The sequence below is a fragment of the Caloenas nicobarica genome, chromosome 13 (genome assembly GCF_036013445.1).
Source record: "Caloenas nicobarica isolate bCalNic1 chromosome 13, bCalNic1.hap1, whole genome shotgun sequence".
Classification (NCBI taxonomy): domain Eukaryota; kingdom Metazoa; phylum Chordata; class Aves; order Columbiformes; family Columbidae; genus Caloenas; species Caloenas nicobarica.
Genome location: NC_088257.1, coordinates 7,206,536 through 7,231,097, shown reverse-complemented (window position 1 = coordinate 7,231,097; position 24,562 = coordinate 7,206,536). Strand labels below are relative to the sequence as shown.

General features: G+C 59.5%; 2 protein-coding genes across 2 annotated transcripts; both read left to right on the top strand.

Annotated features, from left to right (window-relative positions):
• The first annotated feature begins 1,180 nt into the window (after positions 1-1,180).
• Positions 1,181-16,241, top strand: SYNPO (synaptopodin). The gene is made up of 3 exons (XM_065643758.1): positions 1,181-1,661; positions 10,837-12,710; positions 13,942-16,241. Exons 1-3 carry the CDS (start codon positions 1,187-1,189, stop codon positions 14,719-14,721), a joined length of 3,129 nt encoding a protein of 1,042 aa, XP_065499830.1. The 5' UTR covers positions 1,181-1,186; the 3' UTR covers positions 14,722-16,241.
• A 415-nt stretch (positions 16,242-16,656) lies between these two features.
• On the top strand, positions 16,657-23,966 carry MYOZ3 (myozenin 3). The gene is made up of 7 exons (XM_065644201.1): positions 16,657-16,818; positions 17,856-17,938; positions 18,345-18,499; positions 18,706-18,774; positions 18,875-19,019; positions 19,289-19,460; positions 22,335-23,966. Exons 2-7 carry the CDS (start codon positions 17,908-17,910, stop codon positions 22,483-22,485), a joined length of 723 nt encoding a protein of 240 aa, XP_065500273.1. The 5' UTR covers positions 16,657-16,818; positions 17,856-17,907; the 3' UTR covers positions 22,486-23,966.
• The last annotated feature ends 596 nt before the right edge of the window (positions 23,967-24,562 follow it).

The following is a 24,562-nucleotide window of genomic DNA, read 5'->3' as shown; positions in this document are numbered from 1 at the left end:
AGCTGAAAAATCTTGCAGTAACTCAGGGAAAGTTTTGGGTTGAGCAGAAACCTCTTTTCCTCCTCAGCTGACTCTTAGGCTGGAAAATCCATCACGGTTTGTGTGCCGTGGGCTCTGTGAGTCTCCCCGCAGCAGCGATGCCCTGGCGGGCGCTTCCCTGGGACCCTGAGGCGAGCAGGGCTGGGTGAGGCTATGCTGAGCATCTGCTGAGGACTCACGGCACAGGAATTTCCCCCATATCCTGCCCCAGGAGCGATGACATCCCCCTCTCCCAGCTGATCCCTCGCCTCTCGGCTGTGTTGGTGCGTGCATTCGTCATTCAGCAGGATTTACGCTCGGTGGAAGGGAAGCAGGTCTGTCTGCGCTTGTCCCGGCGCTGCGTGAGTCAATGGTTAAACACAGCTTGGTTAGCTGGATGCTGGGAATTCTGCTTTCCAGCAGGATGGAGGTGGGAGCCAGGGCTCCTGCTGACCCCGAGCAAACCCCCACCTGCAGGGAACGGGCTTCTTCCCTGAATGCTCCCACCTCCTGAGCAGCAGCCATCCCCCAGCGCTGGCCACAAACGGGGGGCTCTGTGGCCACGCCTGGGCTGCTACAGCAAAGGGAGCTGAGCACCATGCTCCAGCCCTGGACACTGCACTGGGGATGAGGATGGATGGACGAGGGTGCTGAGGGGGGGAGACTATGGAACTCAGGGGTGGGAGGCATTTCCAAGTGAGCCCATAAAGGAGTTTTTGCGTCTCAGGGGGTCCTTCCTTGTGGGGAGTGGTGCTGGGGCTGGACCCCAGGCTGGGGACTCACAGAGATGCTCTGCTGGCTGTGGCCAGAAGAAACCAGTGCATGCACAAGCATCCTCAATACTCCCCCTTCCTCTCACACAGGTCGTTGGATGCTGCTCCTCTGCCTGCCTGGACAAGAGAAATTCCTGCAAAATCCTCCTTGGAGACGCGCGTCCTCCAGGTGAATCCCCACGGCTGGGTCTCTGAAAGCTGCACGCTGCCGTGGCTCCTGCCTGGCTCTTCTGCCTGCAAGAGGAGGAAAACTGGGCTTGTGCCTGACACGTGGCCGCCTGCCCTCTCGGACGCTGCCCGTGCTCAGAGGGACGCTGCCGGGGAGGAGCCAGCCCCCCGGCCATGCTGAGAGGGTTTGAAAGGCCCTGGAGTGCCAGCGAAGAGAAGCGGCAAAGATGCTGAAGGCAACGCTGCGGCAGCCCTGCCTGCAAACCCGGCCCGGCTGCCCCCCACCCGGCGAGGCTGTGCAGAACCCGCGTGTCTGCGGGATGGCCGAGGGGGACGCTGAGGGGGACACTGGCTGTTGGCAGGAGATGGAGAGCAGAGGGGGACAGAGGTGCCATCAGCTCCAGGGTGCTCCCGCCTCCCAGCCAGTCGAGCAGGAGGGATGGACGGGGCTGGTGGGAGGCAAGACAAGCGGGAGCTGCCGGCAGGAGCCAGGGGTGCTCAACAGGGACGCGCCGGTTCCCACACTGGATGGCAGCAACCTGGCTTCAGAAACTGAACCCACAGCCCCCCTAGAATTCCCCAGCTCTGCCCCAGAGCTGCCCCCCCTAGCAGCCAGCCCTGTGGCCGACGACAGCCAGGAGTGGAAAGTGGTGAAGATCCAACGGGTCGTCATCAACCCCACCAGTGAGCTGAGGAAAGTGGGTAAGAGAAATCCCCTTTGACTACCACCCCACACCCCAAAACGCACTGGTGCGACCCCAGTTCTGGGGCTGCTGCTGCCCAGTACAGCGGTGGGAACGCCCAGCTCTTCCCAGGGCAGGACTTCTGCTGGGTTAGAGGTCTCAGGCTCCCGGCAAGCCGCTGGGACTTTTTTAGCTTGAGATGATCTCTCTGGCCTTAAAAATGAGGAGGAATCCATGGCTTTTCTCGAGAGGGGGTGGGAAGGCAGTGAGTGGGTTCCCATGGTCTCCGAGAGCTCAGCCCAAGTGCAGCACAAGCAGGGTGGGTTTCCCAGCCCTCACCCTGGTCTCGGGGCTCAACAGGACCCTGCCAAAAGGGGGGTGATCAGGGACAGCTCCTGGGGTGCTGTCTGGGACAAGGACACCTCTGCCCGATCAGTCGGTGTGGGGATGGCCAAACATGCATTATGTGGCTTGGAGCCATCTCTCTTTCAGCCCCTGGTTTAAAAATTAAGCGCCTTATTTCAGGCTGGTTGGTTCCTACAATGCTCAGTGCCATCACCTCACTTCACAGCTCTGTTTCACAGCCATTCCTCTCTGCGACTGTCCTTTCAGCCACAGTGACACAAATACAGGCGCATATCTAGCGTTACAACAGTCACCTCCACACCCGGACCTCCCCACCAAGGGGGCATGCTCCCACAGGATTAGACCCATCCTCTTACAGGCATTGGACCCATTTTTAAACCCTGCTTCCATCCTTCTTTCTATTTTGCTCCTGCCCAGCTGTTATCTCAGCTGCCACATGGCGCCGAGGCAGGTGTGTCACTGTCCCCATGAGATGGTGTTATCAGATGCTGTTGCTCTGCTCAGAGCCTGGTTTTCCCAAAGCAGTCCCCAGGATGCGGAGGGACAGGACCGGCCGGGGATGCTCGACATGAACCTGGTGTCTAAAAATCTGTTCCCCGCCTTTTTTGGGTGTCGGATGTCCCCAAAGCCAGCGGCTCCCCAGACGGGATGAGGACTGGGAAGCTCAGCCAAGCTCCTTGGCTTACTGCTGCCCCAGCAGCTCTCCCGACCACCCGGGCATCGTGTTTCAGAGCCCAGCATGCGAAGCAGACAGACCCAAATAGTCTTCCCATTTCTCACCCTGCTCTGGGACGGCAGATCTGTAGCAGGCAAAGGTCAGGCCTGGCTGTGTCCAGGCTCAGCATTTTCCTAACCCGCGCCGCCATCCAGCACTTTTGCTGCCAGCCTGGAATTTTAAAGTAACTCAACAGGTTTGTTGGAAAGAGTTTGTCTCTCCCGTTTCCTCCCCCTCCAAGTGAGATCACCACCAGCCACTGCCTATGGGACCCGTCAGACTTTCCAGAGCCTCCGGGCAGGATGTTGCTGAGGGTCCTGAGCACCGGCAACAATGCCAGGACCTTGCAAAAAACCTGCAGATTTGTGAAGGAGAGGTTTGGTTCAGAGCAGGGACCATGACAGAGGAGCAAGAGAAGGGCAGGTCCCCGAACAGGTGGTATAGGGGCTGCCTCTGCAGCAGGGTGTTCACAGGAGCATCCCCAGGAGGTGTTGGGGATTTACTCCTTATCTCCTTGGCTGGCTGGGGGTAAAATAACCTCTCCCCCATGCAGCTCCCGCAAGAGAAAGCGGTGCATCCGTCCGCACCCAAAATCATGCAGGGGTGGTCCCGCCAGCTGGGAGCCATGCGGGTGCCCCCCCGAGCAGTGCAGACCCACCCAGGCAGGTCTTGAGCACCCCTTTGGTCCCTATCCAGCTGCCCAAGGCGAGGCTGGCTGCTCCCAAATATCTGGCACAGTGGCCCGGGCTGGTTGGCACCTCTTGGGGCAGGCTAGGGGAGCACAGGAGCCCTGGGTAGAGGCAGTGGTTGGGCGATGCAGGAGGCAGGACTGGTTTCTCTGTCTGGTGTGCAAATAAACAGAAGGTTTCACTCCCTGGAGGCTGCCAAGCCAGCGCCAGTCACCCCCAAAAACCAGAAAAGCATAAAAAGGCAAAGAGGGGCAGGAAAAAAGGAAATTAGAAAGGCAAAAAAAAAAGCCAAGAGCTTATCCTGCGGTGTGTACAGGCTCAGGAACAGGGTGACACTGGTCCCACCCGCAGCAGTGCCCAGGAGCTGTGCAGCCCTGGCGGGAGCAGGGTGGTGGAGGTGGGAGGTGATGCTGGCTCCCCAGGAATCATCTTGTCCAGGGCTGCAGTCCCCCCTCGCTGGAAGCAGAACACTCCTGGCCAAAGTCTTTTGGTGCTCCTCCCAGAGTGTCTCCAGGGCAGTGACACTGGTGCTGGGACTTTTGCCCGTCTCCAAGCACCCCAGCTCTTGAGGCATCATGGAAACCAGCACAAGGGGAGGCCTTGCTCCCCCAGTGTCTGAAACGTGAGGTGCCACATGTCCCCAGCAGCGCCGAGAGGAGGAAAAGAGGGTGACAGGCAGGTTAAGGGGATGCGCTGGGCTGAGTAAGGGGATGCGCGGGGCTGGGTGAGGGGATGCGCAGGGCGGGTTAAGGGGATACTCAGGGCTGGGTAAGGGGATGCACAGGGCTGGGTAAGGGGAGGCTTGGGGCTGGGTAAGGGGGTGCGCAGGGCTGGGTAAGGGGATTCCCCGGCTGCTCTCACCCGGCCACGGGCTCAGGGCAGACCCAGCCGGGACGGGAAGCGCCGGGGCAGGGCAGCCGGGGACAGCCGGGGCGGCTGCCGGTGCCGCCGGGAAGGGGGACCCGTCCCGTCCGGTCGGTCGGGCGAGGAGGGCAGGGGCAGAGCCGGCGGGACCTACCACCCCCCCGGCCCCGGTCCCCGCCCGCCGCCCCCCCCGGGCCCGCTCCGAGGGCGGAGCTGCCGCAACTTTCCTGCCCGCCGCCTCCTCCCTGGTGCAGTCGGGCTGCGAGGGGCGACGGCGGCACCGGCACCGCGGGTAGGGCCGGGGCTGGGGGGCGGTGGCTGCCCCCGGGCGGGGCTGCGGGAGGGCTGAGGGGGGATGCAGCCGGTCAGGGGGCACCGGGACAGGGACGGGGTGCCGGGGGGTGCGGTGCAGAAGCGGGGTGGGAGCACAGACGGGGTGCAAGGGAGGTCCCGGGGCTGGGTATGTCCGGGAGTGCCGGGGGCCGGCAGTGCACGGAGGGTGGGAGGTGCATGCCCAGAACCCCCCGTGGGTGGTGGATGGTGGGCAAAGGGCTGACGAGTGGAGCCGCAGACAGCCTAGCGGGGAGCAAGGGCTGAGTGGGGTTTCTCTCTATGTATAAATTAGCCAGGTGGGTGTCGGTTCTCTCTGCCCACACTCCGTGTCCATCGCAGGTTGTGGAGTGTGGGAGGCACAGTGGGAGGACGTGGGGGGATGTGGAGGTTCCCCCCAAGGCTCGGCAGGATCGCATCTCCCAGCTCTGCAGAGCGTCTTCCCAGGCAATGTCCCCTGTCGCCCCCAGCGGGGACATGATCTCCCCTGGCTGTGCCACCCAGCACTGGAGACACGAGGTCTGTCCCTCTGGCTTGGCAGCCAGTGGGATGGATCCCTTACGCGTTGTGCAAGGGACAGCCGAAGGCCCCATTTCGTTCTGCTCCGTCCACCCAGCGGGGATAAGCCAGATGACCTTCTCTCGCCATGCCAGCACCTCCAGCTCATGACACCAGCCTGGTGGGGCTGTCACTGGGCCCTCATTAACCCAGGATGTGTCGTGACAAATCTGAGCACCGTTGGGCACAGTGGGGCAGGGACTCACCTGCCGGGAGGGATGGGGTCCCCGTGGTACCTGGCCATGGGATGGGCTGGCTCTGCTGCGCGCTGGGTGGATGGATGGCAGGGCAGCCTGGAGGAGACCTCCTGGCTGCAGCCTCCTTTTACAAAGCTAAAAGCTTAATTTTGGCCAGCTGGGGGAAGTTGCTGCCTCTGCTTTTGTGGTAGCAGCAGCCTCTTCTTCCCCAGCATGGATGCACAGAGAACTGGGGCTGCTCGCTGTATCACCTCAGCCTGGAATCCTCCAGGGAAGCGGGGCTGGGGCAGGGACAGCGAACCCCTATTAAAGAGCAAAACTTCCCCAGCCCCTTTTCCTCCTCCTCTCAGGTGGGAAATGGATGCACTAGGGCTTGGTGCTTGGAGATTATGGGGCCATTTTTGGCAGAATTTGGGTGCTGGGCAAGGTAGAGGCATGGCTGAGAGCCGGGAGGAGAGCAGGGCAGCAGGCATAGAGAGGCAAACAGCTCCAAATCCAGCAAAGCCCTTGTGAACAGAGTGCAGGGAAAACTTGCAAGCGCATCGAATTTTCTTGCTGTGCCAGATTTTGTCACTGGCAAAGGCACCCGCGATGAGAGGCCCAGCATGGTGTACCCTGCCAGGCAGGCAGGGTCTGCTCCCACCACGGCACCCACTGCTTGAACTGGGGCTTTTTGGGTCTGCAGGGCCAGCACAGATAAAAACTTCATGGAGGTTTTCTATCTGGGGTGTAGGAGTGTTGGAAGCTGGGAATGAGGCAGAAAATTGTCATATTTTTATCCATATGTTTGATTTGTATTTGTTCCTAGCTAGCTTGACTGTCCGTCTGTGCTACTTTCCTTGTTTTCCTAGCAGTAGATTATTTGGGATAAGCCTGGGAGCTGGAGGAAAGTGCACACTTAAATGTGTGTGAGTTTGTGCGCATTGCAAAAAATCCCGCACAGCTGTAGTTGGGGCAAAAGGCCAGTTGGCTTCTCTGCCAAAAAACCTGCTTACATTTCCTCAGTGTCCAAGGCCCTCAATGTTTGGGTGAAAAACACTGGATGCCCCCTCCCCAGCACCATCCAGCTGTAAATGTGTGTTTGGGTTCGCGGCAGGGAGATGGCATGGCAGTGGCATTTGTCTCTCTCAAGATGAGGTTTGTTTCAGTTTAATTCTTGGTTTTGCTGGTGGGATTTTGCCAGCAAGAGGCACTGTTTGGGTTGACTCGCCACAGCCTGAGAAATGGTCAGAAAGGGGGAAAAGCACCTGCGGGTTATGGATGGCGGCTGTTGCGCTGTATGAAGGTAGATTTGGGGTTTCTGGTCCTTGCTCTGCCTGGCCCTCGACAGCCCTGTGACCGGCAGATGAACTGGTGGGACATCCTGAGCATCATCCCGTGAGCTCGCCAAGGTGGACACCAGCGCGGGGATGGCTGAACATCCAAACCAGGAGCAGGTTAGGGATAGATTTTAGAGTCACCTGCCAGCCTTGACTCCAAGATTTCACATGGCCTGTTGCATCCCGCTGGCCCCACCAGGACTCCAGTACCTCTCTGCTCCTCCATACAAGGACTTCTCACCACCACACCCAGTGCTTGCAGTCACAAAGACCTGCAAGGTGACAGCTTCCAAGTCACTAATTTTCTTCATGTGACATCCCAGCCACATCAAGACCAGCAACCTCCACTGAATCTGTCGGCTCAGAGAGCCCTGGGGTATCTCTCCTCCTTGCAATTTGGGGCCAAATCCTTGTCTCATTCCAGCTCTTGGAGCCCACGTCAGGGCAGGGTGGGCCACAGGCAGGGTCTGACGTCCTTCACCATCATGTAGGGTTGGGTGGTGACTCCAGTCTTTGCTGGCTGGACTTCAGACACTCTGCACTAGCACTGCGTGGGGGGACCCGTCCTTTGCACGGAAAGCTGAGCTGGAAGGAATTTCTTTTTTCCCCATCTCACCAGGAGGGGAGAGCAACAAAAATGCCTTTCATCACCCTCATCATCCTCGCTCTGGAGCAGAGAGCACAGTACGTGCTGTGGGAAGGATGACTGGCAGCTCGGTAAGAAGCTGTTAAGCCCTGCACTAACGGGATATTGCTGGAAGTCACCTCTAGAGCAACAGGAAACCTACAGACCAAGTGCCTATAGAAATATATAGCTAGAGATCTATAGGCTCCTCTGGCCAGAGCTGAAGTGCATTGCACTGAAATAGCAACCAGGGGCTGCTTGCTCGCATGCACTGGAATCTGGCGATGCTGCGGGGCACAGGGAGCATGTCCTGCCCCCGCACCCCTGGACCACGGGGCTGGGGTCTGCCAGGGGACCCCCCGAAAGCGGGGAGGCAGCAGCGGAGGGCGCTGGCAGGGTTGCATTCGTTGTTCTTGGAAGAATCTGGGACATTTGGAAAGGGGAGATGTTTCCTTCCCGAAGGGCAGCGCAGTGGTGAGACAGTGCGTGGTGTGAGGCGGAAGGAAGGAAGAGTGGAAGAGCGCGAGAAGAGCTGCTCACCCGTCAGATTTTGGACTGGGCTCCCGTTAATGGGCGGAAGCCAGTTTCCAGTGCTGCGTGAGCCCCGGGTGCCCTCGGCTCTGCATAGTTGTGCTTTTGCCTCCTCCCTGTGCTGCTCGGGCTGCCTTCAGCCCCGCACCCCTCCTTCTCCTCCCCAGCACCTGGACATTTTCAGTGTGTTGAGCTCCCTCCCGACTGCCTGGGGCCAGGGGGAAGCGCAGAGCCAGAGCCCCCTGAGGCTCCCCGGCTGGCAGGGGGTGGCGGGGAGGGATGGAGGGATGTTCTCTGCGGCTGGGAAGGGAGCAAGGGGTGCAGGAGCTGCCCCAGGTGATGGGCGTCCCTCTGGCCACCACAGCGGATGGCTAAAGGCTCTTGGGCCAGGTCGAATAACTTTGTTCTATGGCTCAGACTGGAGGGGAAAGGGGAAGGAGCTGGTCCCTGCCCTTCAGCTGGGGATGGGATGTCACCCTGGGTCAAGTGATGATAAGCCACATTTGCAACGGTACCTGCAGAGCTGGGTTGCAGGGCTGCAGCGTCCATCTGTCCATCAGTCCATCTGCTGGGCTGTGTGCGGCTGTGCCAGCAGGGTGGTGTACGAGGTTGTTCTTTGCAATCTCCTCTGGCCTGCCGGAGGTTTGGTGCTCTCCATCCCTGCGATAAACATTGGATGTGAAGAGCAATTATTATCCCCAGCATCCCCATGAGTATCCTGAGGGATTCCCATCCAACGGGCTAGGGTGGAACAGCCCAGGAATAGCAGGTACTGGGTCGGAGGGGCAGAGGGGCTGCTGGAAGCCCATAGGGGATGGGGGTCAGCAAGGTGATGCTGGGAATAGATTCTAGGCAGGGGATTTCAGGCAGGCGGCTCCCATCCTGCAGCACTCCCTGTCCTGGAGGGACACCTGTGCCCTGGGCAGCAGCAAAGGCTGGGGACACCTGGAGGCAAAATCCTGGGGGCAAAATCTCAGGGGTCAAATCCTGGTGCTGGTCCTGGCTATGCGGGAGCGTATCCGGCAGCTAGTCCAAGCAGGAATGGGCTGGCCAAGGGCTGAGTCATCCCTCCAGCACGGAGGAGATCCCCCAGGGCCCCTCAGTTGCTGTTAAAAGGCAGTAGCAAGAGCGAGAGGCTGCGAAATGGCTCCATCGAGAGCTCAGCTTCTTAGGCGGCCTCAGCCTCCGAGGAAGCGGGGATGCTCGGCTCGGAGCACAAATTTCGCAGACATCTGGAGCCTGTGGCTTTGTTTCTCAATGGGTCCTTGGCCGTATTTCTCCTCTGCTTCAGAGATGAAGGTGGCGAGGGTGACCCCACAGAGTGGGAGCCGCGGTGCTGGCTGCCCTCCAGCCAGCCCGGCCAGAGGAAATCGCGGCCCCGTTCTGTGCCGCCGCCAAAGCAAATAGAAACGGGGCGTTAAACAATGCCGGGCGCGAACCGGGGGAGATGTTGGCCGCCAGCATCGCCGCTGCGGACGGGCTTCTCGTCTCCAGGAGAGAGTTTCCACTGGCATCTCTGCCTCTTCTCCCCCATGCCCAGCCAAAACCCTCCCATCAGGCAGCCTGAAGACTTCATCCACCCTCCTCCTCCTCCTCTCCGGCCCCTCTGGAGAGGCAGGGCCATGTTGCATGCCTTGGCAGTGCTGAGGTCATGGCGGGGACTTGCTGGGTGCTGAGGGAGGTGGAAGGGATGAAGGGTAAAGAAAAGGAGATGACCAGCTTGCAGCAGCCCTCTTGCTTCACCGTGGGCTTGCTGGAAGGATTTGGCTTAGTCATTCATCCCTTCCCTCGCTGGTAGGCTGAGCCACTGCTGAAAATATCCTGGAAGGCTCCCAAGCAGCACAGAAGGCAAGAAAATGAGAAACACATGAAGGAAAGGAAGGGATGGGAAGGGAAGGGGAGCAGGCGCTGGCGGGGCCCAGAGGAGTGGGGCTCAGGGTGGGCAGCCGTGGCCACCCACCTCCCTGTCCGAAGCAGGGACACGCCGTCACGGCCACCCCGGCAGCACCTTTGCGGAGGGGGCTGCACGCTGGGTGGGTGCTGGGGTGATGCTGATGCTCCACACCCAGGTCTGTCCCCCAGCAGTGGCCTCGGCGGGGCCGGGGACGTTGCCCTTCCCGTGGGCGCTTAAGGGCAAGCCTGTAGGAAATTGCTCACCCCGAGAAAATGCGTTCCTGGCAGCTCCACATCCTTTTGGCCTCTGGGAAGGGCTGACACTCTGACCTTTTGGCCAGCACATGAGAAGCCCAGCAGCACTCCAACCACTTGCCGTGGGGCTTTCTCGGGGCTTTTAGCACTTTGCTTTTAGCACTTGCGTAGGCTCCGAAGGCACGAGGTTGGTGCGGCGCTGCAGGCTATAGCCGTGGCTGGCGGGTCAGGATCTGCACAGCTTCTGTCGGCTGCTGCCATCTCGTGTTGCTCCACACATTGGTCCCCTGACGGGGCTGGTCACTGGCCTTGCCATGAAGCTATGGCGGGCTGGCATCTCCCTGCGGACGCTGGGTTTGATCTCTTGCTCGCTCGGGGCTGAGAGTGCCAGGATTTGGGGCAAGGGGCCCGGGGGACATGTGCTGGCCCCTTCCCTGCCTGCTGCCTGCTCGAGCGGGGGGACAAAACCATGTGAACTGCAACCTGAGACCTGCCAAAGCCCTTGGAGAAATTCCTTTCCCATACAGTCACCTCGGTGGGCATGCAGAGCCCAGCAAAATAGAGGGTGGGATGGGAGGAAAGCTCCCGAGTGCCCCTGGGCTTTGCCGTCTGTCTGCAGAACTGCAGCTCAGCTTCTTGGCAGGGGCTGCACTGGCTGCCCATCACCCCCGAACTGTGATATCCCCCCACATACCCCAGCCCGGGAACATCCCTCCTGCCTTCCCCCAGCAGCCGGGGAACGGGTTGGGATGCCGGGGGATACCTGGTGGAAGGGCTGCCAGTCCTGGGTGGGAGGGTTGGAGTCCCACGTCCCCGCTGAGCCACCCTAACCCCCCTCTCCCCTCTGCCCAGGTCTCTCCCGCAGCGCCAGCCTCTCCGAGAAGGAGCTGAAGGAGGCGAAGGCACGGAGCCGGAGGATCGCGGCGCAGCTCACCACGGCACCCAGCCCCAGCTCCAAGGGTGTCCTGCTTTTCAACCGCCGCAAGCAGCGTGTTGACGGGCTCACCGGGGCCGGGCATGGCGGGGGGCTGCTGCTGAGCCCCGCGCCCCGGCCTCGGCAAGCAGCCATGGAGGAGGGCGAGGGGCAGGGCACCAAGCCAGAGCCCGGCACCTCGGGAGAGGAGCTGCGGGTGAACACCTCCCCGTGCCGGGAGCCTGCCGAGGCGCAGCAGGTCCCGCTTAGCATCTACCTGAAGGAGAACATGGCATCAGCTGCCACCAACGGCGTGCAGGAGCGGGCGGCTGGCGGGGTGCAGAGCGGGGTGGGGGGGCTCAGGGATGCAGGAGCCCCCGCGGGGCTGAGCACAGTGGCTCTCACCCCACTGCAGAGCCCCGAGGAGGGGAAGAACGGCGAAGTGCCCAGCGAGGTGCCCAGCAACATGCCCAACGATCCAGCAGGGACAGCCACAGGGAGAGCATCCCCGGCTGTCCAGCGGCAGAACGGGGTGCAGGGCCGGCAGTACTACGAGGTTCATCTCACCCTGGCCAAGCCCAAGCCGGTGAAGAACCGGACGGCCAGACCATTTGGCACCCAGGCATCCCCCGCCAGCAGCCCACCCACGGAGGGACCCCCCGTCCCCAAGCTGCCCCCGCCACCCACCTACGCAGAGACCCTGAGCAGCCCCCCGCCGCTCACCCGTGTCTGCTCGCCCCCTGCCTACTCAGCCCTGTACCCCCTCCGGGAGCAGAAGATGCTGCCAGGTCCCGCCCTGAGCTGCGGGGTGAGCGGACCAAACCCCCTGCCCAAAACGGGGATCTTGGAGGAGTCGGCTGCCCGGAGAGGCAGCAAAAAGTCTATGTTCACCTTCGTTGAGAAGCCGAAGCTGGGCCCCAACCCTGATCTGCTGGACCTGGTCCAGAGCGCAGACAGCAGGAAGAAGCAGAAGGAGCAGGGGGAGCCTGGTGCTGAGGACGAGCCCTTTGCACTCGGGGCTGAAGCTGCCAACTTTGTCCCCAACAGCACGCCCAGGGGCGGGCAGCACCTCCCGCCAGCCAACGATGCTCCGGCGTGGTCCTCCTGCCTCAAGTCTCCCACCATCCAGCCCAAGCCAAAGCCACAGCCCAGCCACAACCTCAGTGAAGCCAGAGGGAAGGGGGCCGAGCTCTTCGCCCGCCGGCAGTCCAGGATGGAGAAGTTCATCATCGAGGCTCCCTCCCAGCCTGAGCTGCTGCGGTCCCCATCGCCCACCATGTCCCTGCCTCCCTCCTGGAAGTACGATGCCAGTGCTTGCCTGTCACCCATGGTCTCCAGACACCCTTCCAAGAGTCCTTCCAGGCCCTCCAAAACCCCCCCAGCCTCTCTGTACGGCAGCAACCTGATGGAGAATGAGATCTCCCAGAAGGAGCTAGAGATCTCCAAGCACCAGCCCTACCAGCTCCAGTCTTCACTCTTCATCCTCTCCCCATCCAAGGGGACGACGAGATCCATGCCCTGCGAGATGCCTCCACCCAGACCCTCTCTTCCTGATGCCTACCCCTACCCTCAGCAAGCCTCCTGCCCGACCTCTCCATTGCCTCCTTCCCCTGTCTGGCATCCCCCTGCCATGCCCAGTGCTGGCCAGACCACCTCCAGCCCCTTCCCCAGCACCGCCGCTCTGCCCCTGACTCGTTCCGGAGCCGAGGTGCTGCTGGGCTCCCCATGCCGCCCGCTGCTGCCTCGGGCCAAGGGGGGCTTCCAGGCGCCCCGACCCTCCTATTCCACCAGGAACGCCGGCATCGAGCCGCAGGTGTGGAGACCTTCTTTTTACTACAAGTAGTGGTGGCGGAGAGAAAAACACAGGGGTTTGAATGTTTTCCCTCCGCCGGCTGAGTCCTCCCTAACTGCTCACGGGTGTGCCAACAGCCGAACCAACCACAAAAAAAGGGGGGAAAAAGGAAAAAGAAGTAGCTGTGAGGCTGCAGTGCTGGGACAGGGGCGAGCCCCCGGTGTAATGGGTCCCGGCAGGAGTTGGGGGCGTAGAACCCGTGGGATCCCAAAGAGCCATCAGCAGCCTGCCCATCCCATGGGGCCACCGGCACTTTCTCTCTTCTCTCATCTAGAAACTGTATGGAGCATCATCACCTCTCTGGCTCCGTCCTTTCCTCGTCTCCTGCCTTTCCAGCTCTCGCAGCTAGCAGCTGCCGGCTCTGCCCTCTGTCCCACCAGCTCCTATCAGCCTCCTACCCAAACAAACCTGGAGGGGACACACCGCCTTTCCGCTGCACTGTGCCTGCTCCTGTCTCTTCTGCTGCTCCTTCAGGATCTGTCCTCATTCGCTTCAACACCACAGAGGAAAGCCATGTCCCCAGGGGAATGACAGAGCCCTGTGGTGCCGGGACCGGGGACACCATGGGGTCCTTGTCCCTCCCCAGGCTCGGTGCTGGGGACAGGCAGCGCTGTTTGGCACAGCTGGGAGCAAGGGATGTGCAGGGCAGAGGAGGGCAGAGCTGCTGGGCGATGCTCAGCCTGATGCTCGTGGTCCAGCTGTGCCTCTGCCTGTCCCTTGCTCCTGCCACTCTTTCCTGCAGTAATGAGTTGCCATTTGACCATGCTTTTATTTCTCCTGCATTTTTCTCTTTTTTTTTCCTCTCTGAATACACTCTCTGTGCTGTCAGACATGGCTCTTCTCTTTTCTGGCGGCCGGGGAGCAGGTGACGGTCCCCTGGGGTGGCTGAAGGCAGGTCTCCATGCATCACTTGGAGGGAGGCTTTAGGAAGCTGCAGGTAGCAAGAGGTCCTGGGTCATATTTTAGGCAACGATTAATTGCAGGCTCAGCCTGCCCCAACCTCATTGGCTGGTGCAGAGGCAAATGCATTTTTTGGGAGCCCTTGCAGGGGGTGCAAGGCACAAGGACGCATCCCCCAGTTCCTGCAGGGCTGAGCCAGCAGGAGCTTCCCCTGACACCAGTCCTGCCCCTGTCCCTCTGCTCTGTCCCTGTTGAGGGTGCCAGCACTAACCTGCTCTCTGTCCCCCTCCAGGAAAGGCGGACGTCCCTCCCTGCATCACCCACCTGGACGCCCCGGCTGTCGCGGCGCCTGGGCAGCCTGGACGGCTGGGCCAGCCCGGCTTCAGTGCCCGAGCTGGACGAGGGGCCCCCCATGTCCCCAGCGTGGAGCGAGAGGTCCCTGTCCCCGCTGCGGCAGGACGCTGACCCCCGGGCCAGCCGGCAGATGCAAGCGCGGCTCGCCAGGAACATCATCAATGCTGCCCGGAGGAAGAGCTCCTCTCCCAAAGCCGCGGGGCCAGAGGGCTCCCGGCCATTCACCCCCATCCCCACCAGCCCCCCTAGTCTGCCCCAGTCCCCCCGGCTGGCGCGGCTGGAGAGCTCCAGAGCCCCGGCACCGCAAGCTGCCAGCAGCATCCTGGGGAGCGTGGGCAGCCCCTCGCCCACCCACAAAAGCCCCCTGCGATCACCCCGAGCAGACGGCCCCCAGTTTTGTGCCTCCCCCGGGATGCCCCGAGCTGCCTGGGCAGAGGGTGGCCGGCTCCTGCTGCCACCCAGCGCGTCCTCCTGCCCTGTCCCCAGGCTGTCCCCCAGCCCCAAGAGCCCCCTGCCATCCCCCATGGCAGACGGGCGGTCCCTGGCCAAGCGCTGCACCTCCCGGTCCCCGACAGACTCGGATGTCTCGCTGGACTCCGAAGATTCGGGGGCCAAGAGCCCGGGCATCCACAGCTTCACTCTTTGTCCCCGCGGCTGGACCGGCAGCCTGCGCCTGAAGCCAGGGGGGCTGCCATCGGGGGCCCCCTGCACCTCCTAGACAAGCCAGCGCTGGCCATGGCCATCTCCTCCCTGACCCCACCAGCCTGGGCAATGCCACCTGCTGACCCCCACACCGGGAACACCCCAACCCTCAGGGCTGTGGTCCCCAAAAACCAGTGTCCCTACTCCCTGCCTTGGCCCCTTGGCCTGCCGGGGGGGATCAGGTGCCTCCCGCCTGCCTGCCATCCCATGGCCCTGCTCTATTTTTACCACCCTAACCTTTCGGGGCAGGAGTGCCTGGTCAGCAGGCAGCGTGGGCAGCACAGGCAGCGCAGGCAGCACGGGCAGCGGGGGTGAGCCAGCCCCTGGCATGGGTTCCTCCCTCCACAGCCCCATGCCATGTAGCAGGGACAGGCTCCGCGATCCCCTGCAAGTCCCCTGTCCCCAGAACCAGGGTGTCACTGCAGCTCTGCTTTCCCAGGGTGGCACAGCCAGTGCCGCTGCCCATGGGGTCATGGTGTCCCTGGCAGCGTGGGCAGCGCCGAATGGGTGCTGCGGCCAGGGCACCCTTTCCCAGTCTCCAGATCTGGCTGGTTTCAACTGAAATCGGATTTGGGGGAGGAAAAGTTAATTTTCTATTCCAGCCCCCAACCCCAAAGTTCTTTATTGCCTTCTTTTTCACTTTTGATCCCTTCTCGAAGAAATTCCCTCAAGTCCTTCCCCAGTGACCAAAAAAGAGAGCCAAAGTTATTTATTGCCACATCAAGGGGACCATTTACAGGTGCTCTCCTACCCTGCCCAGACAAGGAGAGTGACAGAGCCATCCTGTACCCTGTCACTGTCCCCATCCCCAGGCTCACCCCATCCCTGTCCCCACCGCTGTGGGATGGAGGGACACGGGTGACCAGCCATTGCTGTGGCAGCCTGGGCCGGCGGGAGGACATGGGGGACAGAGGTGCGGGGCAAAGGAAGTGCTAAAGGTTGCAGAGGGTTTGACGGAGGTGTCAGTGCAGGAGGTGATGCTGAGAGTGTCTTGGGGACAGGCTGGTGTCCCCACGGGGAGCTGCTCAGGGTCAGCACCCTGCAAGGGGCTGGGGGGATTGGCAGAGGCCCCCCCAAGGGCAGCAGTGTCAGAGGGAGGCTTGAGAGGTGACAGGGAGAGGAGGGAATCAGGGTGGACACAGTTCCGTGGCAGAGCCTGGGAAGAGCAGTGGGTGCCCAGGGAGGGCAGTGGGTCCCCAGAGCACTTGTCCCCAGCCAGGGGGGAGTAGGAGCAGTCGAGGTGCCAGGAGATGCTACAGCAGTGACAGCAGCTCCCCCCGCCAGGGGACACAACCTTGGTGCTGGTAAGAGCAGCACTGAGACAGGTGGGCATGCTTGGGCTGCCAGGGCTCTAGCACGTTCCCCTGTCACCTCTTCGCTTTCCCTGGGACACGCCATTGTCGCCAGCCCACCCCTGTCCCCCAGGGTCCCACCGTCCTGCAGCCTGTCCCTGCCAGGACACAGCCCCCGCCTCGCTCACCAGCCACCACAACCTGCCTTTGCCACACAGTTGTGTACCCAGCTCAGAAATAAACTGCCGTTATCCCACCCTGCCTGGCTCTCATCCGTCCCCGAGGTGGCCTGGGCACGCGTGGCACGTGGTCACGTCTTGCTGCTGCTGCACAGCCACCATCCTGGTCCCAAAGAGTCAGCCCTGTTCCGTGCCGGGGTGACAGTGTCCCGGTCCCCAAGGGTCAGCCCTGATCCGTGCCGGGGTGACAGCGTCCCGGTCCCCAAGGGTCAGCCCTGCTCCGTGCCGGGGTGACAGCGTCCTGGTCCCCAAGGGTCAGCCCTGCTCCGTGCCGGGGTGACAGCGTCCTGGTCCCCAAGGGTCAGCCCTGCTCCGTGCCGGGGTGACAGCGTCCCGGTCCCCAAGGGTCAGCTGTGCTCCACCCCCTTTCTCAGCCAGAAATAGCTGCTGTCCTGCAGCCGGCCCTTGGCATCTGTTCTGGAGCCCAGCACAGCTCGGGGCGAGCGGCCGGGAGCCTGGGGGTGCCGTGGAGGGCCAAAAGGGGCCACCGAACACTGGTACCCACAGCCTGGCTTTGGCCTCATCACCAGCACAGCAGGAGAACATCTTTGGTCCCCAGCATCTGGGTTGTCCCCTGGCCAGGTAGGGGAGGTGGGATCCCACGCTGCGGTCAGCGGGTGCGGGGGTGCACGGGGCTTGGGGACATTCCAGCCTTGCTGGTGGGGACATTGCCACCAGGGGTGGTCTCCCAGAGTGGGGTCAAGGGAAGGACGGGGCACAGGTCCCAGGTTTGTTTTGCAGATGGTTAATGCTGAACTCGGAGCTGGCAGGGAGCTGTGTGCCAGGCACTCGTGGCCCCAGGGGACCCCCTGCTCTCCAGGGCTCTTCGGGGGTGCTGCACAGCACCAGCCCAAACTGGGAGATGCAAGAGGCACCAAATGGGGCTGAGCCACCACCCTGCTCCTCGCGCTTGCAGAGCCGAATGCTCCAGCACCACAGGAGGGTGCTGCTGTGGGGGGACAGCTAGGGGGGCTCAGACCAGGGCCAGTTGCCTCCCTACGAAGGAGTGACCCAGCCCAGCCACCCTGTGCCCCATCTTGCCGCTGGCTGGGCTTGCTGGCTCCCCGGCAGGGTCAATGCTCCTGCACCCTTAGGGCCAGAAGCTGAAAATAGCTCTGCTGAGGTGGAAGGGTTGAAGGGGCAGCCAGGGCCCCTGCTCGCCCGTAGGCTGCAGGCAGTGAGTGCTGCTCTGAGGGGTTTGGGACATGAGGACACCAGCTCACTGCAGGCGAGGACAGAGCTGAGGACATTTCTGCACTAAAGAAAAGCAGAGAGGAAAGACAACAGGCAGGGGCTGAGGGGCAGCATGTGTGAACATTTCCCTACATTTGCTGAAGGGAAGGGAGAGCAGCGCAGGGATGATGCTGTTAGGAGGGGATACTCAGAGATGGTGCTGTCAGGAGGGGATGCTTAGGGATGGTGCTGGCCAGAGGAGATGCTCAGGGGTGATGCTGGCCAGGGGAGATGCTTAGGGATGGTGCTGGCCAGCGGAGATGCTCAGGGGTGATGCTGGCCAGGGGAGATGCTCGGTAAAGCTTGGCATCTCCCTATTGCACACCTGGGGCTGGTGGGTCCCCATGCTTGGTGTCACCCTGGGGCTGCCTCTCTCCTCCATCCAGGCAGGATCCAAACCCCTCCCACAGAGCTGCCCCAGGAGCTCAGCCGCAAGTGATGACCATCATGAAACCGGGCCCTGAAGATGGTAAGGGGGAACGGGGATGTCACCAGTCCCATGGCACTACTGTCCCCCCTGCCTAGGGGCTGGACCCAGCTCTGGCTGAGGCCACTGTCCCCATTGCCCACAGCCTCTGTGTGTGTTTGCCTGGTCCCCTGCTGCACTACAGCCCCAGGGGGCAGCAATTGCCTGTCAAAGGGTCCATGCACAGGGGCAGGAGGGGCTGTTCAAACCTTTGGAGCTGAGATAATCCCCTGACAATTCCCCACACCGAGGAAATGCGGGTCCCCAGCACAGCTCCTGCCATGGGTGAATGGCTGAGCCATGCGACAGGGACCCTGGAGAGGGGACACACTGTCCTTGTGCTGGGCACAGGAGTCCCCAGCGTTTCAGCAGCCTCAGCTGTGGCTGTGCTCTCCCCTGGCCTCCCCAGCACCCCAGCTAGACCTGGGCAAGAAGGTGAGCACGCCGCAGGACCTGATGATCGAGGAGCTCTCCCTGCGGAACAACCGCGGCTCCCGGCTCTTCCAGCAGCGCCAGAAGCGGATGCAACGCTTCGTCTTCGAGCATCCCAGCGGGTACAGGCAGGTGGGTCTGCAGCTCATCCCCACCTCCCAGCGGGACAGCCCTTCCCCAGCGCTCGCTGCCTTTGCAGGGAAGTGGGTCTGGGAGGTCTCAGCAGGGTGGCCAGGCTGGGCATGGAAATAGATGGGTGAGCATCAGGTTCAGCATGCACCAAAGAGCAAGGGTGCTGGTCCCCCTCTGCACCCACTGACCCCTTTCCTCACCTGCAGCTCCCAGGGGCAGGCGGCTCACACCATACCAAGAAGGGTGACACAGAAGGAACAGCAAACGAGTGGGTGGTGAGTAGGTGGAGGAAGCTCCAAGGCATTTTCAGCAGAACTCTGAGTCCTGAGCGGGGTAGGGGGAGCTCCCTGTGCCCACCGACTCTCCCCTCTGCAGGCAGGGGAGGACGGTGGGCTCCAGAACTATCACTCCGAGCTCCACGTGGCCGCATCGCCCCAGGGCGGCCCCCCTGAAGTGCCCAAGAAGACAGAGAAAGTCTTGCAGATGAGCAAAATCCTCAACCCTGACGCTCTAGCCCCAGGTAAAACCTGCCTACACCCCAAAGCCTACACGGCTGTTATCTCAGTAACCCAAGGGCAGAGCGAGCTGCTGCCTGCCAAGGGGTCCTCCCTAAAGCCCTCCTCTAGATTTTTTATATGTATAAATAGATAAGATATATTTATGTTGTATGTATGTAATCCCACCCCCAGCAGCAGGTCCTCCGTGGCTGTTCCCAGCCCCCTGTCCCCTGCTCGGGACATTGCCCCAGCCTGGCTGTGGCTGCCCACGCTATCTCTCCCCCCAACACAGGGTACTCAGGGCCCCTCAAAGAAGTCCCCCCGGAGAAGTTCAACGTCACCGCCATCCCCAAAGGCTACCGCTCCCCATGGCAGGAACTCCTCGGTGACAAGGACAACACTCTGCACGGCAAGAACCAGCCACCCGTGAGACCTTTTCTATGGGACTTCAGGAGCTTCAACAGGTAATGCTCGCCAAGGAGCAGGCACCGCCAGCCTGTCCATCCCTCGGCCAAGCCCTTCAGCCTCAAGAAACACCTACCATCCTGTCAGGGAAACGCAATGGTCCAGGCCCTCTTTATACACCGCAGGGCTCAGGTTGCTCTTTTCCTGCTCAGGAGCTTCTCTGCGGCTCCTCTGCAAAGGTCTCTGCCTCTGGCAGTTTCCCAGGTCTTGTCTTGGCTCCACAACCGGGCTTGCACAGCCTTACGCAGCTTGGTCTTGCAGTGTAACCTCAGGGATGATGGCTGAAATTTGGAAGGACTAATTCTTACACGTGTGGTCCTGAAGAAGGAGTCGCTGTTGTTCCCAGCCAGGCTCAGCTCTGGGCTGGATGGAGGAACGGCCCAGACACTGCCAGGTCTCTCTCCTCATTTCCTTAGGGCATCCAAGCAGCTGCTGGAAGTAGTGGGGGTATAAGGTTAATCATCACCAGATTCCTTCCAAACACCTGCTTGAGACTGAAGTCTCCAGGCTGGGGAGCTTCTGTCAGCCCAGCCTGGGCAGCTCTGTGCCCTGTGGCTGCTTCCAAGAAAGCACGGCTGCTGTGTGTCCTCACACCCCCAAAGCACACCGGGGTCAAGGTTAGGACCATGCAGCAGAGGGCACCAAGGAAAATCTCCACCCTGGAAAGGTGTTTGATGGGGATTTGGGAGACAGAGATCTGGTGGTGGCAAAGTACCAGCAGCCCAAGGCAGAACAATGAGAACTGAACCTTTAAGCTGAACATCGTCCCAGGGAATCTGTGAACCAATGTCTTGGCTCTCCTCCTCACTGGAAGCCTCTTTCATGAGGATGAAAGCACAGTAGCCTTGGTGGCCTGGCCAAAGTCACCTTCCAGCAGGCAAGCCCCACTGGAGCTCCTTTCGAGGACACAGCATTGCTCCTCATCAGAGGAGCTGCCATGGTGCTGGGGCCCCGCAGACGGCAGCTTTCCTGAGCCCACACCAGGGCTGGATTTGAGGCGGGGGGGGACCCGGCTGCTGCACTTTGAACACTTGGCAGAAGGGGCTGCAGGAGATACAACTCCCCTGCGTGGGAACGGTGTCCCGAAGGGCAAAGACCAGTCCAGCCACCAGAGATGATGTTGCCACCATCTCTTTGCTGCCCTCCTCTCCCTCAGCCCCCGGGCTTTGCTCTGCAGCCTGGTGAGGTGCTCAGTGTGAGGCTGCTGTGCGCTCAGCCCCACTGGTGTTTCCCCTCCCACAACAGTGACAGTGAGACAGCACACTGGTCTGTGCTGGAGTTGAGGGTGAGAGGGAGGAGACGGTGGGGTTAACAGGAGGGACAAGAACCTGTGGGCAGCCGTGGGGAAGCCAAGGGGCTGCGTTAGCCATTCGGGGTTTCCTTCCCAGTTCCTCAGCAATCATGAGTTTTCCTGGAGCAGCAACATCCGAGGAGGTGCTGTAGGGGGAGAAAAAGGAGCTGCTGCAGACACTTAGCTCTTTTCTTTCAACATTTAGCCATGCTCCTGCCTCAGTATTTATTTATGGACAGGGACGGAAGCAAGGGCATGTTTCTGAATAATGCTTTACCCCCGTACCATTTCTCCCCTCTCACATGCTGCCTTTCTATTTAAAGTCTTGAACTGTTATTTAATACAGATGGATGCTAATTTAACACCAAGCCTCTTGCCACCTCCTCTAATTCTTCACTGGAGCAAGAAGATTCAGAGAGCCAATCTGCTTTTAACTGGGCTTTTCAAGATCTTCCAAGCTGTTGGCTCTAAAATCACTTCTCAGTTCATCAAATACCAAACTGCAGAAAAACAAGCTTTTTGGAACAAAGCAGCTAGCAAAAAGCCAGCAGTCTTGCCTGAAGCTAGGTGAATCCCAGCACAGCTCACACGGGTCACAGGGCAAATTCACCATCTCGACAGCAACTGCATTAAAGCAGACCAATTTATTCTCAAGTTTAAATGTTCAGGCTGTGATACAAAGACCTTCAGCCATTTTGCTAAGGTATGCTGCCTTAAGAGTGAAAACCAAGCTTTGAGAAAGATTATCTTTTCCCAGAAGGGAGAAGGTTTCTGGAACAAACCTCTCTATCATTTACCTTTCCCCCCTCCTTATTTCTCCTCTGTTGCAAAACAGTGCCACGTTATTCATGTTGAAGCAGCACTTCCCAAAGCAAACATGCCCACCTATGCCTCACCGATAGCTCAGCCTCCGTATGCTGCTCCAAAACCAACATTCTTGGCTTTCTGGGGGCTAGCACTCTCTTCCCTAGTTCCTTTCCACATTTCTCCAGAAAGAGATGACAGTTCTTGCCCCCATACTGCTCCTCCTGTTAGTCATAGTTCAAGAGAAGCTATCCCAAAAAGCAAAAGTGGAGCCAGGGCCAAGAGAAAGACATTTGCCTATACATGTGCTAGAGCGATCAGGAGGCAGCACCACCCTCTGCAGAACGAATTGGCTGCGTACGAGTCACTTGCTAAAGACCAGGGGGTTTGTCACCATCACCCACTCTCTTACTCTAACCCCTTTCATGCACAAAACATCTCTGCTGCTGTTGGTAGAGCCCACTGAGAGAGACTATGGCAAAGGTAGGAAGATGCTTCCCCCTCCCCTGCATGGTCACTGATGCTCAGGCACCAAACCCTTCTCTCCAGGGCTGCCACAGCTGGAGTTGCAGGTGGCTCTCTACAGGAGAAGCACCTCACTGGGGTGGCAGAAGCTCTAATGGCCTCTGGGGAGGAAAAGGAGGGTTGTTATTTGCTACAGGCATTGCTAGGTTGCTGCCGGGCTCATAGTAAATCCAGACCTGCTTTTTCCATCACTTTTATGACACACACAACCTCTCCTCCTGACATACTAAGTCTGTTTTTTCTTGCACTGCAGGACTCCCACCCCATTTGTCAGTGACCTGCCCTCTGCGCCTGCCATGGATTTGGAGCACTTGAGCGTTCTGGAGGTGATTTCCCACAGACCCAACTTCAACAGAACTCCACAAGGTTGGGTGCGGATCCTACCGGAGAGCGATGAGCTGTAGTACACGCTCCCTTCCTCATCGCCACGGATGCTTTTCTCGCTAGACTCAAACGTACTTCGCACGGCAGGGGAGAGAGGAGTGAGTATTCTTCGTGAAAGCTAAGCGCATGGTCTCAGTTGTCATCCTCTTCAACGGGATTTGGATAAGCTCAAGTCTGGGACCATGTTGAATTCCTCCCATACCAGCCATTGTCACAAGGGTATTTAGTGCTGAGCTGAGCAGCCAAGTTCTCATCGGTAGTGTGAGCAGATCCCTGTAAGCTCCTGTACAAAACACTCCGTACATCCCTCTTTCCTGGCCTCGCAGAAGATGGCAGGACCGCCTGCTGCAACACAGCGAGCTGTCTCACTGCTTCTTCAGTGACACACAAGACCCGCTCTGACAGCTGGTGCCTTTGCAGAGAAATTCCATCTTCAGGACACCTGTCATTCCGGTCAGGATGGCCAGAGGAGGCGATAATTGAAGAGCAGCAGCAAAACAAGTTACCAGAGGCATTGGCATGTTAAAAGCATTCACCTTGGACTTGGCTGGACAAGAACAATGAGGAACTGGGAATCTGCCTGTTTACCAACACAGCACAACCAGGAGATATGGGAAAGGAACACTGGGAGTTGGAAACTTGTGCCCTGTTTTCCACAAGCTACTGGCCGGCACTTGGCAGCTGATATTTTCCCCTTCCTACTGCTATTTGCGTGCCTTGCTTAAACACCCAAGCCCTTTGATTGACTTACACCAGATTTGCTTCATGTAGCCGGTCAATAAGGATCAGGCCCTGCCTGGACCAGCTGTGCTGCAAAATCGCACCAGTCTGGAGGTACCATCAGGTATTCTGGCAACTGCAGCATCAGTGGGAAGGAAAAGCAGCACAGCTGTGACACCAGAGCAAGCACGGGCTTCTCCGTGAAGGCAAAAATCAGCAGCAACAATTCGACTTTAGAAACGTTCTCAGCAGTGACAGGCAGTGGGACACGCAGCAAACACCAGGCTATGGGAGAGTCCTCAGAACATCTGGAAAACCCTGCTAAGCACTAACAAAAATCTCTAACTTCATATAGGCTTTCTACAATTACTTTTGTCAGGTTCTTGCTGCTACCTTTATTGAATCTTGCAAAAGCAGGAGCATTAGGATAAAAGTTTCTTATTCCACCACTGGTTAAACCAGGCAAGTAAATTCTATGGTACAGATGCGGTTAATGGCTGCCTCACTTGTGAAGTGCATATGTAACGCTGTGCAGAATGAATCCCACACAGGGATTCTGCGGCCACAACACACCATTCAGGCAGGAAACTTTCATTGCTCTGTTCTGCCCACAGAAGCAGGAGGCGGCAAGCAAATGGAAAGAAAAAAGGTCTGTTCCTTATACATTAAGTATTTATGATGCTCAATTGCTGTCCTGTTCCAAACCCATCTTTCTCCCCTTTGTCCATCAGCTGAAGAACCCGTGTATCCCTGGGGACCTGGCTGGAAATAATAAATAAATGGCGATAATGTAAAGCCTGCTTGCGTTTGAGATCTGTGTGCACAGCACCCACGGGCCCCGACCGCAGACTCAGGACCAGAGCAGTGGCAAACACTGCAGCACCCCCGCCATCCACCTGCAGCCTCTGCCCCTCTTTCAGCACTGCCCTGGGATGGCTCTTGCCTGACAAAAACTAAACTACCTGCACCCAAAAGCCCGCTTTCTCCCCAGAAAGCCAGCCTGCCTGCCAGCCGTTCCGCTGGTGACACCTCCAACAGCCGGGCAGCATCAGTGGGACCCAGTGGCATCGCACAGGACAGCACATAAAACCAAAAGTGGAGCTGCTGTCCTTGCGCACTCTGCACTTCGGCTTTGGCAGCAGCCAAATAAAATCCAACAAAGCGCTCAAGCACTGTGCTCCACGAGGCAGGGTCTAAGCAAAGTGTTGAAAAATTCAAATATTTTAATTTTTTTTTTTTAAACAAGCAAATGAGGCTTCAGAACAGGTCCCATCATGTTTTGCTTTACAGAAAGGTGTCCACAGATCCATGATATGAAAGCAGCTGACTTAACAGATAAACTTAAAATCCTCCAGCCACGTGCACACACATCTTATT

What these genes read in the sequence shown, in the direction of transcription:
- SYNPO (XM_065643758.1), top strand. Translation starts at nt 1,187, where the DNA reads ATGCTGAAGGCAACGCTGCGGCAGCCCTGCCTGCAAACCCGGCCCGGC. An exon ending in CAGTGAGCTGAGGAAAGTGG is followed by an intron (nt 1,662 to 10,836) that starts GTAAGAGAAATC and finishes CCCTCTGCCCAG; the next exon opens with GTCTCTCCCGCAGCGCCAGC. An exon ending in ACGCCGGCATCGAGCCGCAG is followed by an intron (nt 12,711 to 13,941) that starts GTGTGGAGACCT and finishes GTCCCCCTCCAG; the next exon opens with GAAAGGCGGACGTCCCTCCC.
- MYOZ3 (XM_065644201.1), top strand. Translation starts at nt 17,908, where the DNA reads ATGACCATCATGAAACCGGGCCCTGAAGATG. An exon ending in GAACAGCAAACGAGTGGGTG is followed by an intron (nt 18,775 to 18,874) that starts GTGAGTAGGTGG and finishes TCCCCTCTGCAG; the next exon opens with GCAGGGGAGGACGGTGGGCT. An exon ending in CCCTGACGCTCTAGCCCCAG is followed by an intron (nt 19,020 to 19,288) that starts GTAAAACCTGCC and finishes CCCCCAACACAG; the next exon opens with GGTACTCAGGGCCCCTCAAA.